Raw genomic sequence first — 17,990 nt, forward strand, 5'->3', positions numbered from 1 at the left:
CCTCTCAAGTAGCTGGTACTACAGACATGCACCACCATGCATGGCTAATTTTTAAAACTTTGTAGAGATCTCTATGTTGCCTAGGCTAGTCTAGAACTCCTGGCCTTAAGTGATCCTCCTGCCTCTGCCTCTCAAAGCACCGGGATTACACATGTGAGCCACTGCACCAAGCCGACCTCTGTAATTTCTAGCCAAGACTTCTCTCCTGAATTCTCCAAAGATAAGTCTTCATCCTGATTTGTATTAAAGGAGGGAAGCACACAAAAATCACACAAGGAATCACTAGGAATCTTTAGAAAGAAATTCATAGCACCTGAGTAATCCCAATTCAAAATGATGGGCTAAGCATCCAAGTATACAGTTTACCTGCTGACTTAGGGAATACTGCACACACTCACTAGCTTTCTCTTCCTCTTTTTTGATTAATAGATTGACTAGTTTACACCTAATAAAAGCAAAGAGGTCTTTTCTAATGCTTTCTTTTGGTGGGCATGGGAGTTGGACACCTCACTGAGTGATCAGTACCTGGAAGCTTATTTCCTGCTACATCATAACCCCAAGGTCTTAAGCCAAGATGCCTTGGTAAATTTAAAGAAAAAATTAACTTCCATGCTCTTAAGTTGGTCCCAAGAGAGACATCCGCCCTTCCCTATGCACTTAGTTGATGTTTGGCAGATAAATGTTTACTTAATCTTTGCCTCAAGCTAAAATGCCTCAGAACTCATCAGTCACTTAACTCCCAGTGTTTTTCTGAAATCCGGTGCTCCAGCATCACTACAGGTTTAAAAAAAAAAAAAAGTGATTCCACTGCATGCTGCCCCTCCCCTTATCCTATGCTCCAATTCTCTCAGTGTAGCCTCCAGCCCTTCACAAGAAGTCCACATGGTATGTTTAACATTTAAAGCAATAGGTCATCTCCAAGTAGCGTAGGTCTGAAAAGTCACTGGGCCTCCTACCCACATCCCGGTGTCCACCATCCAACTGCCTATCTTCGAAAGCAATTCCTGGGCACATGTTTCCACATGTAAAGTCAATGGACAGTGACCTCTGGGATGTCTGATTCATAGCAACCAACTCCCCCATATCTGGACCCTTCTCATTGAATGGTCTGCTTCCACCCTGACATTCTCAGCCACCGGCCAAAGCAAAAGCTGTTAATTCTGCTCTGCCCGACAGAGGATGGAGCCAGGAGGCTCACACCACCTGCTACCACACTGTCAAACCCTTCTTGTCACTATCATCATCTCCCAGAACACACCAGCACCCATGGGAGGACACTGGCTTGTAGAACATTGGCCTCCCTGACTCCAGCTCTTGCCATCTTCCTGAGCCTATGGTGACCGAGTGGGTGATCCATCCCCAACTCCGGCCCCTCCTTCCTCGGTATCTTCAGTTCTATGACCTTCATTCATTCATCTTCAGTCACCCATATTTGTGGCCACAACCATTGCGAATATTTTCATCTTCCAAACAAACCCACCTCCAAGGTTGTAAGCACCAACCTCCCCTTTCTGATCACCATCTCCTGTGCTTCCTTCCAGCCACCAACTTTGCCCTGCTCCCACTCCATCTTTGCCAGCCTCACTTCCTTTCCTTCATCCCAGACCTTCTCCCCACATCTCTAACTCAAAGCTCCCTGACACCTGCCCCTGGCCACTCAGAGAGCATGTGCTACAGCGGAAGACAGGCAAAGCTCCCCAACTCACAGTGAAGGTCCTGCTCCAGATTCTCTATTCTTTGGGAAGAAAATGACTAATCTTTATGCCTTGGGATGTCTGAGTTTGGGGGGATTAACAAGCTTGCTTTGGACTAGTCAGGCTGCTTCTATCTCTTGCCCTATCAGATTTATTTCCTTTTGAGGGTACACACCTGCCCTGCCCCTCAGGTTTCTTGCTTGCTGCCTTCCACTGCATCCAATTACTAGAGCTAAGGGCAGCCTGCCTCTCTCCAGCATTTCCTTGGGTTTTTCTTTTTCTTCTTTTGGACTCTTCTCCCAAGTCTCAGGAACTCTTTTCACAGAGGAACCCATTTTTATTCAATTGCTAATACACCTTATTATTATTATTATTTTTGAGACGCAGTTTCACTCTTGTTGCCCAGGCTGGAGAGCAATGGTGCAATCTTGGCTCGCTGCAACCTCTGCCTCCTGGGTTCAAGCGATTCTCCTGCCTCAGCCTCCTGAGTAGCTGGGATTGCAGGCACCCGCCACCACGCCCGGCTAATCTTTTGTATTTTTAGTAGAGACAGGGTTTCACCATGTAAGAGCCTTCATGTGCATTTCCACTTGCTCAGACTGAACACAGACTGCTTACTGATGTCACTGTGGTTTTCCTAGATATAATTCCTAAAAACTGTGAACTGGAACACCTGGGTCTGACCAGGACTAATATAATTATTAATTATAATATTATTATAATTATTAATAATTATGGTGCTATTAATAAATATATAAATATATTATTTATGTATACTTATAAATATATTAACATATGAATATATTTATTAACACATATGTATATATTTGTTAACATATATTTATATATTGTGGTATATATATTTCTAAATATAAAAATATATATCATTTATATTAATATATATTTATAAATATATATTGTTAATTTATAAATATATATTGTTAATATATATTAATGACATATTTCTAAATATATATATTTCTAAATATATATTTATATTAACAATATAAATATATATTTGTAATATATCTTTTATACATTTAGAAATATATAAATATATATTAATGTCCAACATTAATATATATTAATTGTAGATACATAATATAGAATGTCCAACTGATTTTATGTTACTATATTAATTATATATTTATATTTATAAATATATTAATATATGTTAATATATATTGACATATATTTATAAATATTTATAAATATATGTATATAAATATACAAAATATGTATTTATATTTATAAATATACAAAATATGTATTTATATTTATAAATATACAAATATATATATTTATAAATATACAAAATATATATTTATATTTATAAATATAAATACATATATATATTTATGGAGCAAAGATCTCACTCTGTTGCCCAGGCTGGAGTGCAGTGGCACCATCACAGTTCACTGTAGACTCAACCTCCTGAGTTTAAGCAATCCTCCCACTTTAGCATCCTGAGTAGCTGGGACTACAGATGTGTACCACCATGCCTGCATAATTTTTAAAAATTTTTTTGTAGAGATGTGGTCTCACTATATTGCCCAGGTTGGTCTCGAGCTCCTGGCCTCAAGTCATCCTTCCACCTTGGTCTCCTAAAGTGCTGGGATTACAGACAGGAGCCACTGTGCCTGGCCCTGTAATACGTTTTTTGTTAAGTGAATATATCTAAAAATGATGATGTTTTTCCTAAACTTATGTACAGTATTCCTTTTTTGTGAAAGATGCTAGCTCCTGTTTAAAGAGAAAGAAATTTCTCTCCTCTGAAAGCCGCACTTGGCAGCAAGATTACTGGCTGGTGAGAAGCAGTGTGAGCCCGGACGCTGCAGCTGGAGTGGCAATGCCTAGCTTCCAACGAGAGCTGCTTACAATGACTACATGTCCATGCATTCAATCGTCCATCTATCCATCCATTCACCTGGTCAGGTAAATCCTGGCGAAGATCTGGGTTCACACAGAACACAATACCCTTTCTCCAGAAGACCACTGACACAAAACTATTTGAATTAACATTCCTACCTCCACTAACTTGGCAGAAGAAAACAAGTGCATAAACCAATATACAGGTTGGTTGTTCAATGTAATTGCTTAGCAAAAAAATATAAAGTGCATTAAGTACCAAGGAACAATAAGCCTTTCTCTGACTTTTAAAAGTGTTTTTGTGTGGCAATCCATGGCATAATAGGTTACTTAGAATGTAAGACACGCATACTAAAGAGCTTGTACAGAGGCTGGGAAGGACGACAGGAGAGGCAAAATTGAACAAAATATAAGCACTGGCACCTCCCCCTCTTTTAAGGAACCATGGCATTCAACAAGTGTTTGTTAAATGAGCCACTACCATATGCTCGACACCGTAAGGCATGTGGAGATGACAAAACACACTCTTGATCTGCTTTAAATCTGGTGAAGAAGTCCGGGGGTGTTTGCATCCCAAGTAGCACAGCATGGGGCCCAGCACTAGGCTAAACACGGGTGGCAGGCATTTGGAGGAGACAGCAATCATGAGATCTAAGGGAAGGCTTCCAGAGGAGGGCATGCTAACAGGGGCTCTCAAATCTGAAGCATGAGCAGGCGCTTGAGAGGCAGCCAGGCAAGGAGGGGCGAGCACCGTCAACAACTTGGAAGAATCTAGAGCAATGGCTGTCATGGTGTGGATTCCACCACCACTACCAGCAGCAGCAGCAGCAGCAGCAGCAGCTTTTAAAAATGTAAATTCTCAGGCCCACCGGAGACCTACTGAGTCAACAACTGTGGGGATAGCACCCAGCGATCTGTTTTGAACAAGTTCTCCAGGTGATTCGGAGGCATGCTCGAGTTTGAGAACCACTGAGTTAGAGCAGGCACTGCCCTCCCTTAAGCTGGCTAAGCAGGAATCTCAGGGCTTTCCTCCCCCACACCCTCCTGCAAACCAGTGTCTAGGGAGCTAGGCAGCCATGGGGTGTGTGGAGGGCTGGGGGCTGACCACCCTCTCCCAGGCTGCTCAGATGGCACGCGCTGTTAAGAACAATTACATCTTCCACTGGCTTCACAAAACCTCTCTCATGCATCTCCCTTCATGGCCTGGACTTCTAACCACTGGATACTGGGAGACCCAGAGGCAGAGAAGAGATAAGCAGAGGAAGGAGGCAAATGGGACCTCTGTGAGCCCAGAAGTTTGGTGGTGATGATACGTTTCTCCTAGGCTTGCAAAGCCTGTACCTATCCTATAACCAGAGAGTTGCAAGCAACTCTAGAAGGCAAAGCAGCAGTTGGAATTACACTTCTCTTCGATCAGATTGTTAGAAAGAGCAGCAGGAATATTTTGGAAATTGTTATTGAGCTAACGGAAATGTTTGTAGCCCCTGGAGACTAATAGAATTTGCCAGGGTGTGGCTTCAGTGATATGCAACCTTTGCTATTCCACATCTTCCCCATTTGTATAGCTCGTATTCTTTTCGGAAGCACTTTGGTTTACATAAGTTTTTTCTTCTGATATACTAGCTTCTGGGCTGACCACACCACTGAAATGATCCTTGCTAAGGTCATCAAGGCTGTCAAGTGGCCCCAATATGTGCGTGTGCAAAGAACCTTCTATTGTCAGTTCATAGTAGAGGGTGGAACAGGGAGAGGCCTCACCAACTCAACAGGGGGTGTCACATGGAGGCAGTTGTTGGACTGGACCTTGGGAGATGCCTGTAGAATGACACAGGTGAACCAGCTGCTACTCGAATGGGCTCACACGCACCTGAGATGACCACAGCTCTGTATCGACTGGGCAGCCAGCCTCCCACACACCCACGTTGCGACTTGCCTCTACATTTGAGCCTGGGAGTTGTGTTTTTGTTGTTGTCATTGTTATGAAAAGCAAATGAGTCATACTACAATACAGATGAATGTTGAAGACATCATGCTAAGTGAAATAAGCCAGTCATAAAAGGACGAATCCACCGGGCACAGTGGCTCACACCTGTAATCCCAGCACTTTGAGAGGCCCGAGGCGGGCGCATCACCTGAGGTCGGGAGTTTGAGACCAGCCTGAACAACATGGAGAAACCCGGTATCTGCTAAAAACACAAAATTAGCCAGGCGTGGTGGTGCATGCCTGTAGTCCGAGTCGGGAGGCTGGGGCAGGTGAATCCCTTGAACCCAGGAGGGGGAGGTTGCGGTGAGCCGAGATCATGCCATTGCACTCCAGCCGGGGCAACAAGAGCGAAACTCTGCCTCAAAAAAAAAAAAACAAAAGATGAATCCTGTATGATTCCACTTACTGAGGTACCTGGAGTAGTCAAATCCATAGAGACAGAAAGTAGTATGGTGGCTGCCAGGGGCTGGGAGAGGGGGTAAATGGGGAGTCACTGTTTAAAGGGTGCAGAATTTCAGATTTACAAGATGAAAAGAGTTCTGGAAATGGTTGTACAATAATGTGAACATACTTAATGCCACTGAACAGTACACTTAAAATGGATAGGATGGTAATTTTTACATTGTGTGTATTTTACCACTAATTAAAATTTGTCTTTAAAAGAGTAAATAAGCTCTTTTTTGTCTTACTGCAGCGTGCCTAATTCAATAGGCAATAATCAAAATAACAATGAAAATAATGTTGATTTGCATACTTGGGAATTATTTAGGTGCATTCCATTATCATCCTCTATTTACAGATGAAAAAAGTGAGGTGAGAGGATAGTGTAGCCAAGCTCCTACTCCTCCCATGAATGAGGTGGGCTGAGATTCCAGCCCAGAGGTCTGTCTGACTCCAACACAAGAGCTGTGAAGCCCATGCAACTTTCACCATGCCAACTTAGCTCATAAGAACAAAAATTCAGTGACTGTGTGTTGACATGTACACCTAAAGACCTCTGGGTCACTGACCTGCCCAGGTGTGTTACACCAACACATATAATACATCTATATTTTAATATTATGGTAGAAAGTTCTGGCAATGAACTTATGGAGAGAATTCAACAGTTCCTTGCTTTGTGGTAGGTATCTCAGGTCTGGAACAAACAATGTCCAACTCTGATTTCATGGAACACATGCATCCAGCCAGCTGGCCAATGAATTGTCAAGCACATCTCAGAACACATGCCTGCATAAAGCATGTCCCCAGCCTTTGAGGGTCTTAGAGCTAGAGACATTCCTGGCTCGGAGTTCCACAACAGGCTGTACAGTGAAGAGCAGAGGGAGCCTGGGCTATGGAAAGAAGCCCTGCAGAGCAGTGAGGGTCAGGGGTCGTAGCCACGCACGAGATGTACATACTTGAGGCCAGCACAACATCCAGGGGGACAAAGAGGGACATGCCACCTGCATTTCCAGGCTGAAGGGCAGTTGGCCTTGCTTCTAATGAGGCCCAGGAAAAACCCCTATGTGTGAGCAGGGCCTAAATGCTGGGTACCCAGTCCTCATCTGCTATCCTGAAACCCACACTGCACCCCTCAACCTCACACTCACTCCTGCCTGAGTGCAGGAGCAAGGACAGAAGTGGCCGGTGTCTTCAGATAATTTTGCTGGAGGATGTAAGAGGGAAGTTTGAGCACCCCTTCTCCTCTCCCTTCCTCCCAAGGTCTGTGGCAGTCAGTTGCCCTCCTGTGTTCCTTCCATAGCCACCCCACACCCGACCCCGGAGGTGAGAGCACAGCAGTACCTGGTGTGTGTCAGCGGACCCACCGGTCTCTCTGGCCTTCTCGGGGGCAGTGCGCCAGGTCTGCTGAGAGAATTGGTCTTAGGTGGCCGAGGCTTTTTTGGCGGTATGGCAGGAACGGAGGGCTTCTGTAAATCCAGTTTTGGCTCTCTCTCTGGTCTTTCTTTAAATCATTGTTTAAAGAAAACAGATAGATCGAGTGTAAGTGACAGTACTTAGATGCAGATCACTCATTTCCTGCTAAAAAAAAAAAAAAAATACCGATGCTATTTCTGAAGGTGAACGTGGAAGGCCAAGAGCACCACTTATTCTTTGTCAGGTTAGAAGATGTCCCACAGAGCTCACTGTTCCCTCCCTTGCACGCTTTCACTCATGCTGGTCCTTCTGCCTGAAGCGCCGTTCTGGCCACCGCCCACCTTCAGCATACTCCAGCTCTTCCTTCGAAGCCTGGCTGAAACGTGACACTGTCATGTTCCCTTCCCAACAGCTCAAAGGCAGACTTCCTTCCTTCCTCACCTGAGCATTACAGGGCAGCGCTTTACAAACACGCTCAGACACTTTCTGGGTGTTTCCATGTTTGGCACAGCCTGTAGGCCGACAGCCCCTGAGGGCAGGGCCCAAGTCTGGTCATCTCCTCAGAGCTGTATGTGGGGCTGGCAATGGAGTCAGGGCTCAGCAGAGGGCTGAGGGGTTTGGTCAATGGCCCATGGGACCTGCTGGGTATGGGAAGGAAAGAGGCCTGACACATCTCAGGATGGCCTCTGAAAAGGGCCATGAGCCAATCAAAGGGAGAGCATTTCAGGGAACAATGAGTTCTGGATTCTTCTTGTGCACAGTTTGAACTTGGAAGACAAACTAGGACTTCACAGGTATAAGGTTTCCAAGCCTTTTTGGAGTCAGAGATATTAGAATGAAGTTGAAGCCAGATCTGTTGGCCAAACGGGGGCAGTGTTCAGTGACAACCTCATATTTTCTGTTCCCAACTAGCCTTGCTCCGTGCGTGGTATAAAAAGCATACATCCACATTCTTCTTGATAAAGATGGAACTTGAGAGAGTTGCCCAATGGACTATAGGCAGGCTCCCTATGCTTACTTGTAAGATGGTACTCAGGACACCTTTTACTTGCAAACACAGACTCATGTTGTTTGGGTACCCAGATGGTTGGCAAAAGGTTAAAAAAAAAACCCATCAGGGCTGGGCGTGGTGGCTCACATCTGTAATCTCAGAGCTTTGGGAGGGCAAGGTGGAAGGATCACTTGAGGCCAGGAGTTCGAGACCAGCCTGGGCAACACAGTAAAACCCCGTCTCTACAAAAACTAGCTGGGCATGGTAGCATACACCTGTAGTCCCAGCTATTCGGGAGGCTGAGGCGGGAGGATCTCGAACCCAAGAGTTTGAGTCTGCAGTGAGCTACAGTCGCACCACTGCACTCCAGGCTGGGTGACAGAGCAAGACCCTGTCTCTAAAAAAATAAAATAAAAATAAACCCATCAGGTACTATTATGCTCATCCCCACAATGTGGGGAAATATGCTCCAATCAGGAATGCTGGGAACTCATTTCATGGCACACAGGGGCCAGAGGAGGAAGGGCTCTGTTGAAATGCAAAGCAGGGGACATTTCTCCTATTGCAGCAGGACAGGGACAGGAACTCCAGCAGCCTGCAGGATGAATGGAAAAGGGAGTTTGTACTGACCCAACAGGGAGACCAAGTCTCCGGGTAGGCCTGATTCCCTGGCTTCCCTATTGCATCTGACCAGGGATTCTGCCTCCCTGACCCGCTGTGGCATAGAATAAGGGATCATGGGAGGGGAAGGAACCAGAGATGTGGGGCCACTTGGTCAGCCAACTAGGGTGGTTGTTCACATGTAACCTAGTCCACATGTCAGCATGGACTAGTGCAGGAAGTGTCCCCATCACGGAGCCTGGCTATTACCCAGAAACTAGCCATGTGTCCTCCATGAGGACAGAGGGTGGTGTCTGGTTATTTCACATCACACACTTTTTTTTTTTAGACAGGGTCTCACTCTGTTGCTCAGGCTGGAGTACAGTGGCATGATCACAGCTCACAGCAGTCTTGATCTCCAGACTCAAGCGATCCTTCCACCTCAGCCTCCCAAAGTAGCTGGGACTATGGACACAGACCACCAGGCCTGGCCATTTTTTTTTTTTTTTTGGTAGAGACAGGGTCTTGTTATGTTGCCCAGGTTGGTCTTGAACTCCTGGGCTCAAGTGATCCTCCCGCCTCAGCCTCCCAAAGTACTGGGATTACAGGTGTGAGCCACTGTGCCTGGCCATACCAATGCTTTTATACAAAGAGTTATTCATATAGTATATACTCGATGGCTGTTTTTTTTCATCAATCTATGACACAGACCTGGCCTTCACAATGAGGTTCCACAAGTCAAGTTCTAACTGCTCACTGTGAAAGAAAGAGGTATAGCTTCTTAAGAGCTGGCAATGTTGGTAAAATTTTTGGCAGGCTGGTATGAAATATTAAATTTCACAATAAAATTTCATGAGGCCACCAAGGAGCACCTCCAAATAATTACATTCATTAATTCAGCGTTTCTCTTGTGACTTAAAAATAACGGCTTTTTAAAATGGAATTTGCTCAGCCTCCTGTTCATAATAACGTAGCACTTTTCCCATAAAAATGTGTGATCAATCAAATCCTAGACACCTAATAAAATAAGTCCTTCTACAGTATGCAGATTTCTTTGGGAGAGACTCTCAAAATGGCAGGAGTCAAACACGTTCATAAACCTGATTGCAGGACACACATTAACCTACTTCCCTGCCAATGACACTCCTGACCACCTTCACGAGACTCCGGGGACCAAGCTGCTTTCCCAGTATTACCATGCTACCCTCCCCTCCTCCACCATCCTTGACCAAGGACGTTTGTCTGTAATAACGTTACCCAGAGTCAAGGGTCCATGAGTGACCAAAGAAAAGAGCTTTCATTTGTTTATTTATCTGGACATGAATTTCACTAAGCCAAATCCATCCATCAACAGTGAATGAGCACCTTGGGACACTAGGCATGAAGGACAGGCTAAGTGGAAACTGACAGATATATACCAGGCCCTAAAGGAACTTACATCCGACTTCAGGGTGCAGAGAGGGTGGCCATGGTAGAGACATCAGGAAATAGCAGCAATGTGTTAATTGACTAGACTGGTTATTTTTCATCTGATGAGAAATTCTGGTCCCACGAAGTACCACATAACCCTTTCCTACTTCCTTAGCAAGAGGATTTGTAAAAACAATCAAAACAAAACCGTGATCACCATATTCCAAAGGAAAAGCAAATTCTGTGGGTATTCTGGACTAGCCGTGTAACAGACAGCTTCAGCTCTTGCTGTTCTGGAAGTGCCAAAGAAGAATTTATTTCATACCTTTTTCTTCCGTTCTGTTTGGAAGCATTTCTGGTCTTTCAGGAGGTATCTTTTTAATTTCATGTTTTCTCTCAGTGGTGCCTAGGAGGGAAAGGGTAATAGTGATCAGAAAATGTTTTCTCTATTCAATTATTAGACACACCAGCACTTAAATCTTTATTAGGTAGAGCAAAGTCAATAAGTTTTCTTCCCGAGTTGGGCGTTAGCATTATCATGAGCTGTTTAGAAACAGAGCAGAAGTCATTTCTGGCCTATGTCATTAAGTTCACCTGCCTATGTATCCTTAATTTATAAGAATACCACTAATAATATTTTCGGATATTTAAGCCTGATTTCCTTAGGCATCAATATAGTCACAAGAAATCACTGGGTGGGGGTGGATAATGTGTATAAATAAATGTCAATTATCAAACTTTACAAATAAGGGGCCACTGAATGTTGTGTTCTACCAAAAAAAGGAGGTTTCATAGGAATCTGGATCCCATTTTGTAGCCATTTTAAAACAGGGCCTGGAATTATCTGATACTCCTCCCAGTAAGAGGTGAGGTCTACATCCCCTTGCCAGGAATGTGGGTGGGCCTGTGACTGCTTCAATCAGTGGCAGGAATGATACCACATAACTTCCAAAGCTGAGTCATAAAAGTCCCTGTAGTTTATGCTTTATTTGCTGGAATACTGAACTTCTATGTAAGAAGTCAACTACCCTAGAGAGGCCACATACAGATGCTCCAGCCTATAGCCCCAGCTGAGCCCAGCCTTCCAGGCACCCTTGCCAAGGGGAGCCAGACATGTGAGGGAAACATTCATCTTCAAAGTGGATCCTCCAGCTTCAGCTAGTTCAGTATTCCCAGCTGAGGTCCCAGATATGACGGACCAGAGACAAGCCATCCCAGCCATGGTCTGTTCTTGACCCCCAGAATCCATGAACATAAGAAGGCTGTTGTTTTATGCCACCAAATTTGGGGTCCTTCAAGTATTACATTTTTTCAAATGTACCACTTAGCACTTAGCCTTTACCCACATGGACTGAAGCTGCTCCCTTACCTGGGGTTTTCTCATTGGTGCCAGTGGCCTCAGGCATGTAAGAGCACTTGAGAAATAGCTAAAGCACAAACCAGTCAAAAGTACTCCTCTTATGTATGGACTGGGTTGAGTTCTTAACAAACTCTTCCCATGACCAGTTCCAAAGATGGGTGCTTGGTGCTAGAAATCTCAATTACACAACCTCAGAGAACAAAAGAAGTTAAAAAAATATCCACCAAACACACCCTTTACTTAATTCCTCTTAATGACTCACTACAAATTAATCACTGCATCTCATTTCTGTCAATTTCATATCTGTTTTTTTTGGTAAAATAATCAAACGCAAGGAAAGTTGACGATGAAGAAAATATGAATATCTATCTCCCCATTACAAAGCAGTTCCCACGATCATTCAGGCAGGATAAATGAGCAGTAATCTATAAAGATTAAATGTCATCCTGCTTTGCCCCACACAGACCCATCATAAACTTTGGTAAAATTGTTTTAAAAAGGTAAGAATTTGCCTACCATGCTACAATCTACTCACCTAACTATAATTAAGTCAGTATCATTCCTAGAGACACAGAAAGAACTGACAATCCTACTATACTGAAGAATCCAATCTTAGCTACATTCTAGACTGCCTGAGCCTTGGACTCCTCAACTAATCTCCACGGTCTCTGATCAATTACCAAGGCCTATAGGGAAAGGGGTCTTCAGAGAAAAGCAAATAAATAGCTTGCTTCAATTTCAACACAATAAAATATATGGCCAGAACCACTAGGTGGCAAAATGAAACTGCTCAATGCAAACAAGGATGGGGGCGGAGCAAAAGATGTAATTAACGTCCCATTTCAGGACTTAATCTCTATAATTCTCAACTATGCCAAAGGGAATGGGAAAGGAATTTGGGGTCAAGTTTTTCCTCCTAACTTGGTGGGCCAAAAGAACTTAAAAATCACTTCTTAATAAGTTTATAAATAAACCAATCTTGAAATTTATTCATAATTTAACTGTTATAGAAATATCATAATTGTGAATGTGTAGAACTAAAAATACCCCTTCTCTTCTATTTCAGTTGTTAATTTTTTAAAAATGCTACTTAACTAATTACTCATGGAGGAATTTTTCCCTATAATTAATTTTAACTATTATAAAGAGGAGTTCTACTGGGAAATATGAAATATCTTTTTATATATAAGAATCCAGTGTGAATCGAGCTACCAAATGTTCAACATCAATTCTTCCTATATTATTCAACCTGAATATCTGAACTACACAGAAAAAAAGTGAATTAGACTCTTCAAAATTAAACAAGAATCATAAGGAAAAGTATTTATTGCTAGAAAAACATCTTTTTGTTGAGGAGTAAGTGAAGTCAGTACAAATTTTGGTTAACGACATGGGACAGATATTGAAAATTCAGCAACACTATACATGCACAACAATGCTATGACCTGTGGGAAACAATCTTCCCCAAGCTGACCTTCAACTGGGCACAGGTGAAACAGGGCAATTAAGTTCTTTTCTCCTCAAAAGCTGTTTACTTAAAAAACCCAAACTTTTTTTTTTTTTTTAATTCTTTCTGATCATTCTCTTTGGGAGCCTAGATTTTTACACTATATCAGGGTCACATTTTAATGGTATGTTTATCTTTTAGGAAAAACAGAAGTATCTTTAAAACCTGCCTGCTGAGATCAAATCGTAACTCTTCCCAAGTAGTCAATCTATGGCACTTGAACCAGGAATCCTGAACTCTACACTGAGGATGATTCGAATACATGCAAAAAGAAAGATGCATATTTTATTTGATGGAACTGAAAGGTACATTACCTGCCCCTTGTTTGATGACAGGAGCGGATGGAGGCGGTGGCTTCTTGGGTCTCTGAAAAATTAATAAAAATTACACCACATGAGATTGTTGGCAAGCCTGTCTTCTCACAGAAGGACCACAGACATTGTTTTCTATGTACAGTTTGGACAATTTAGAGAACCTCTCCAAAAAAATTGAGCAATTCTCTCTCCAGGGACGTCAGTTTTTGGCACCTCTAAACAAACACTAAAATAAATCCAGTCGGCAAAACAAAACTCCAATCGACAAATGAAACGCCATTTCCCCCTTTCTAAATTTGTAACAGCCTTCTGGAAAAGCACGGCTCAGCAAAAATGGCCTGAAACCAGCAAGCACAATGGTACTCCTACGCTGAAGCTGCATTTGCAATTAAGATTTAATCTGCTGAATAACCATGCAATTCGAAAAGAGTCACTGTAAAGATTCAAAATCGAATCTGCTCTGGATGTAGGACTTTCAACAAAATGCAGGCTGAGGGCCCACCGCAGCCACATCAGGTTGCAAGCCTTCTGCCCCTTTCTACACCGAGGCTGGCAGGCCATTTGTTAGACACCCCACAGACTCATTGTACACGTGATAAACTGGAACAGAGAGGGATTTTGTTGTTGTTGTTTTTTTGGGGGTTTTTTTGCATATCAGCCGTGATTTGTTTTTCTCACACGCTGTCACTCTGCAGGTGATGGAGGTAGCAGTGCAATCAATGGCATTCATCCCTGAACTGGTTCCAGAGTAGCCAGCATTTTCTCCCACAGTCGGGATTGACTGTGGGAGAGAGATGATCAGGCTGGACTTGGCAAATTATTCCATGGCCAAAGAATCCAGCCAGGGCACTGTTCTCAGACAGCTGTGTTAGGGGGACGCAGTGATCTCTGATTCTGGGTGCATATGTGTGCGCATACGTGTGTGTGTCATTCTTAATGTTTTACTGTATTGTCTCTATGAGTGCAGAGAAATATATTAAAATAAAGAAAGCTGCTCTAAGGGCCACCTGCCCTTACACACAGGTCGTCCGTGGGATGGATGTGTTTCTGCCTCATGATCTCACATTATTCTTTCCCCTTTTGCCAGCCCCTTCTAGCTCTCCACTAACTCTTTTTCTTCCTCCCTTCTCTGTCGTTGTGTTAATTATCCTGGGGACAGATGTGTGTTTACCTAACAAAAGTATCAGTGAAGTTCTGCCAGTTAACCTTCCTTTATCTCGGAATCAGAGTACAGGCATACCTCAGAGATACTGCAAACTCGGTTTTAGATCACTGCAATAAAGCGAGTCACAGGAATTTTTTTGGTTTCCCGGTGCATGTAAAAGTTATGTTTATGCTCTACTGTAGTTTATTCAGTGTGCGATAGCATGTCTAAAAAAGCAATGTATGTACCTTAATTTAAAAATACTTCACTGCTAGAAAAAAACTAATGATCATCTGAGTCTTCAGCGAGTTGTAAACTTTTTGCTGGGGGAGGATCTTGCCTCAATGTTGACAGCAGCTGACTGATCAGGGTGGTGGTGGCTGAAGGTTGGGGTGACTGTAGCAATTCCTTAAAATAAGACAACAATGAAGTTTGCCATATAGATTTTCTTTCGTGAAAAATTTTTCTGTATCATGTGATGCTGTTTGATACCATTTTACCCAGAGTAGAACATCTTTCAATACTGGAGTCAATCCTCTCAAATCCTGCCACTGCTTTATCAACTAAGCATATGTAATACTCTAAACCCGTTGTTGTCATTTCAACAATGTTCACAGCATCTTCACCAGGAGTAGATTCTATCTCAAGAAATCACTCTCTTCGCTCATCCATAAGAAGTAACTCTTCATTCATTCAAGGTTGATCATGAGATTGCAGCAATTCAGTCACATCTTCAGGCTCCAATTCGAATTCTAGTTCTCTTGCTATTTCCGCCACATCTGCAGTTACTTCCTCCACTGAAGTCTTGAACCTCTGAAAGTCATCCCTGAGGGTTGGAATCAACTTCTTCCAAATCCCTGTTAATGTTGATATTTTGACCTCCTCCCATGAATCAAAAGTATTCTTACTGGTATCTAGAATGGTGAGCCCTTTCCAGAATTATTTCAATTGACTTTCCCCAGATCCATCAGAGGAATCACTATCTACGGCAGCTATAGCCTTATAAAATGTATTTCTTAAATAACAAGACTTGAAAGTTGAAATGACTATGATCCATGGGCTGCAGAATGGATGTTGTAGTAGCAGGCATGAAAATGGCATTCATCTTCTTATACATCTCCATCAGAGCTCTTGGGTGACCAGGTGCATTGTCAATAACCAGTAATATTTTGAAAGGAATCTTTTTTTCTAAGCAGTAGGTCTCAACAGTGGGCTTAAAATATTTAGTAAACCATGCTGTAAACAGATGTGCTATCATCTAGGCTTTGTTTTTCCATCTATAGAACACAGGCAGAGTAGATTTAGCATAATTCTTTTTTGTTGTTTTTGTTTCTGAGACAGGGTCTCTGTTGCCCAGGCTGGAGTGCAGTGGTGCGATCATGGCTCACTGCAGCCTTGACCTCCCAGGCTCAAGAGATCCTCTCACTTCAGCTTCCCAAATAGCTGAGGCCACAGGTGTACACCACCACAACTGGCTAGTTTTATTATTTGTAGAGATGGAGTCTTGCTATGTTGCCCAGGCTGGTCTCAAACTCCTAGGCTCAAGTGATCCTCCTGCCTTGGCCTCCCAAAGTGCTGGGATTATAGGCATGAGCTGCCGTGTCTGGCTGTATAATTCTTAAGTGCCCCAGGATTTTCAGAATGGTAAATGAGCACCAGCTTCAACTTAAAGTCACCAGATGCATTAGCTCCTAAGAGAGTCAGCCTGCCCTTTGAAGCTTTGAGGCCAGATATCAACTTCTCTAGCTATGAAAGTCCTAGATTATATCTTCTTTCAATCGAAGGCTGTTTCATCAATGGAAAATCTGTTGTTTAGTGTAGCCACCTTCATCAAAGCTAGATCTTCTGAATAACTTGCTGCAGCTTCTCCATCAGCACTTGCTGCTTCACCTTGTACTTTCATGTTATAGAGATGGTGTCTTTCCTTAAACCTCAATAACCAACCTCTGCTGGCTTCCAACTTTTCTTGTGCAGCTTCTTCACTTCTCTCAGCCTTCATAGACTTGAATAGAGTTAGGGCCTTGCTCTGAATTAGACCTTGGCTTAAAGAAGTGTTGTGGCTGGTTTTATCTTCTATTCAGACCACTCAAACTTTCTCCATATTATCAGTAAGTCTGTTTTTATTTACTTTATTTTATTTATTTATTTATTTATTTATAGAGATGGAGTCTCATTATGTTGCCCAGGCTGGTCTCGAGCTCCTGGGCTCAAGGGATCCTCCCATCTTGGCCTCCCAAAGTGCTGAGATAACAGGCGTGAGCCACCATGCCTGGCAATAAGGCTGTTTTACTTTCTTATCATTCATGTGTTTACTGGAGTAGCACTTTTAATTTCCTTCACGAATTTTTCCTTTGCATTCACAGCTTGTCTAACTGTTTAGTGCAAGAGGCCTAGCTTTTGGCCTGTCTCAGCTTTCAACATGCCTTCTTCACTAAGCTCGATCATTTCTAGCTTTTGATTTAAAGTGAGAGATATGTGGCTTTTCCTTTCACTTGAACACTTAGAGGCTATCACAGGGGTGTTAGTTTGCCTCATTTCAACATTGTTATGTACCAGGAAATAGTGAAGCCCAAGGAGAGGGAGAGATGGGGAATCATAGGTCAATGGAGTAGTCAGAACACATACAACATTGATCAGTTAAGTTTGCCGTCTTATATGGGCACAGTTTATGGTGCCTCAAAACAATTACAATAGTAATGTCAAAGATCACTGATCACAGATTACCCATAACAGGTATAATAATAATAAAGTTTGAAATGTTGTGAGAATTACCAAAATGTAACACAGAGACATGAAGTGAGCACATGCTGTTGGGAAAATGGCGCCAGTAGGTTTGCTCCACATAGGGTTACCACAACCACTGAATTTGTAAAAAACGCAATATCTGAAACACAATAAAGGAACGCACAGAAGAATGAAGTATGCCTGTCATTCCTTATTTACAAAACTGCCAACACCCTGTGGCCTTATTCTTCCCAGCCAAGTCCCAAGGACGCCTACTCCTGGACATCTTCCTCACTCCTTGCTGGTCTGAATTTTTCTATAACCAATTTCACATGAGCCTCCTTTTGCTGAGGCCGTTATCCCAGCAACCTTGCCTCAAACCACAGGGCCCCAAATTTAAAAACGACAATTACAAGTCATCACATTTTCCAAGATTACTGGTCAAAGAAAAAAAAATCCCTTTACTGTTGTGTCACATTTGGCATGTAGCAGACACATGAAATGTGACAGAGCAGAGCAGAGGGGTACCAGGGGAGGGA

At 42.9% G+C, this 17,990-nt stretch overlaps 1 protein-coding gene across 12 annotated transcripts in view; it reads right to left on the reverse strand.

Moving 5' to 3' along the window:
* SH3KBP1 (SH3 domain containing kinase binding protein 1) overlaps window positions 1–17,990 on the reverse strand; it is a 358,209-nt gene that overhangs the window by 50,159 nt on the left and 290,060 nt on the right. For all 12 annotated transcript variants that reach the window (XM_030807593.1, XM_030807591.1, XM_030807587.1 and 9 more), the window contains 3 exons: window positions 13,584–13,635; window positions 10,728–10,808; window positions 7,330–7,489 (listed from right to left, as the gene is read on the reverse strand). In XM_030807593.1, the coding sequence (XP_030663453.1) occupies window positions 7,330–7,489; window positions 10,728–10,808; window positions 13,584–13,635 (293 nt within the window). The remainder of the gene's footprint in view (window positions 1–7,329; window positions 7,490–10,727; window positions 10,809–13,583; window positions 13,636–17,990) is intronic.

Source organism: Nomascus leucogenys, chromosome X (assembly GCF_006542625.1).
Source record: "Nomascus leucogenys isolate Asia chromosome X, Asia_NLE_v1, whole genome shotgun sequence".
Lineage (NCBI taxonomy): Eukaryota > Metazoa > Chordata > Mammalia > Primates > Hylobatidae > Nomascus > Nomascus leucogenys.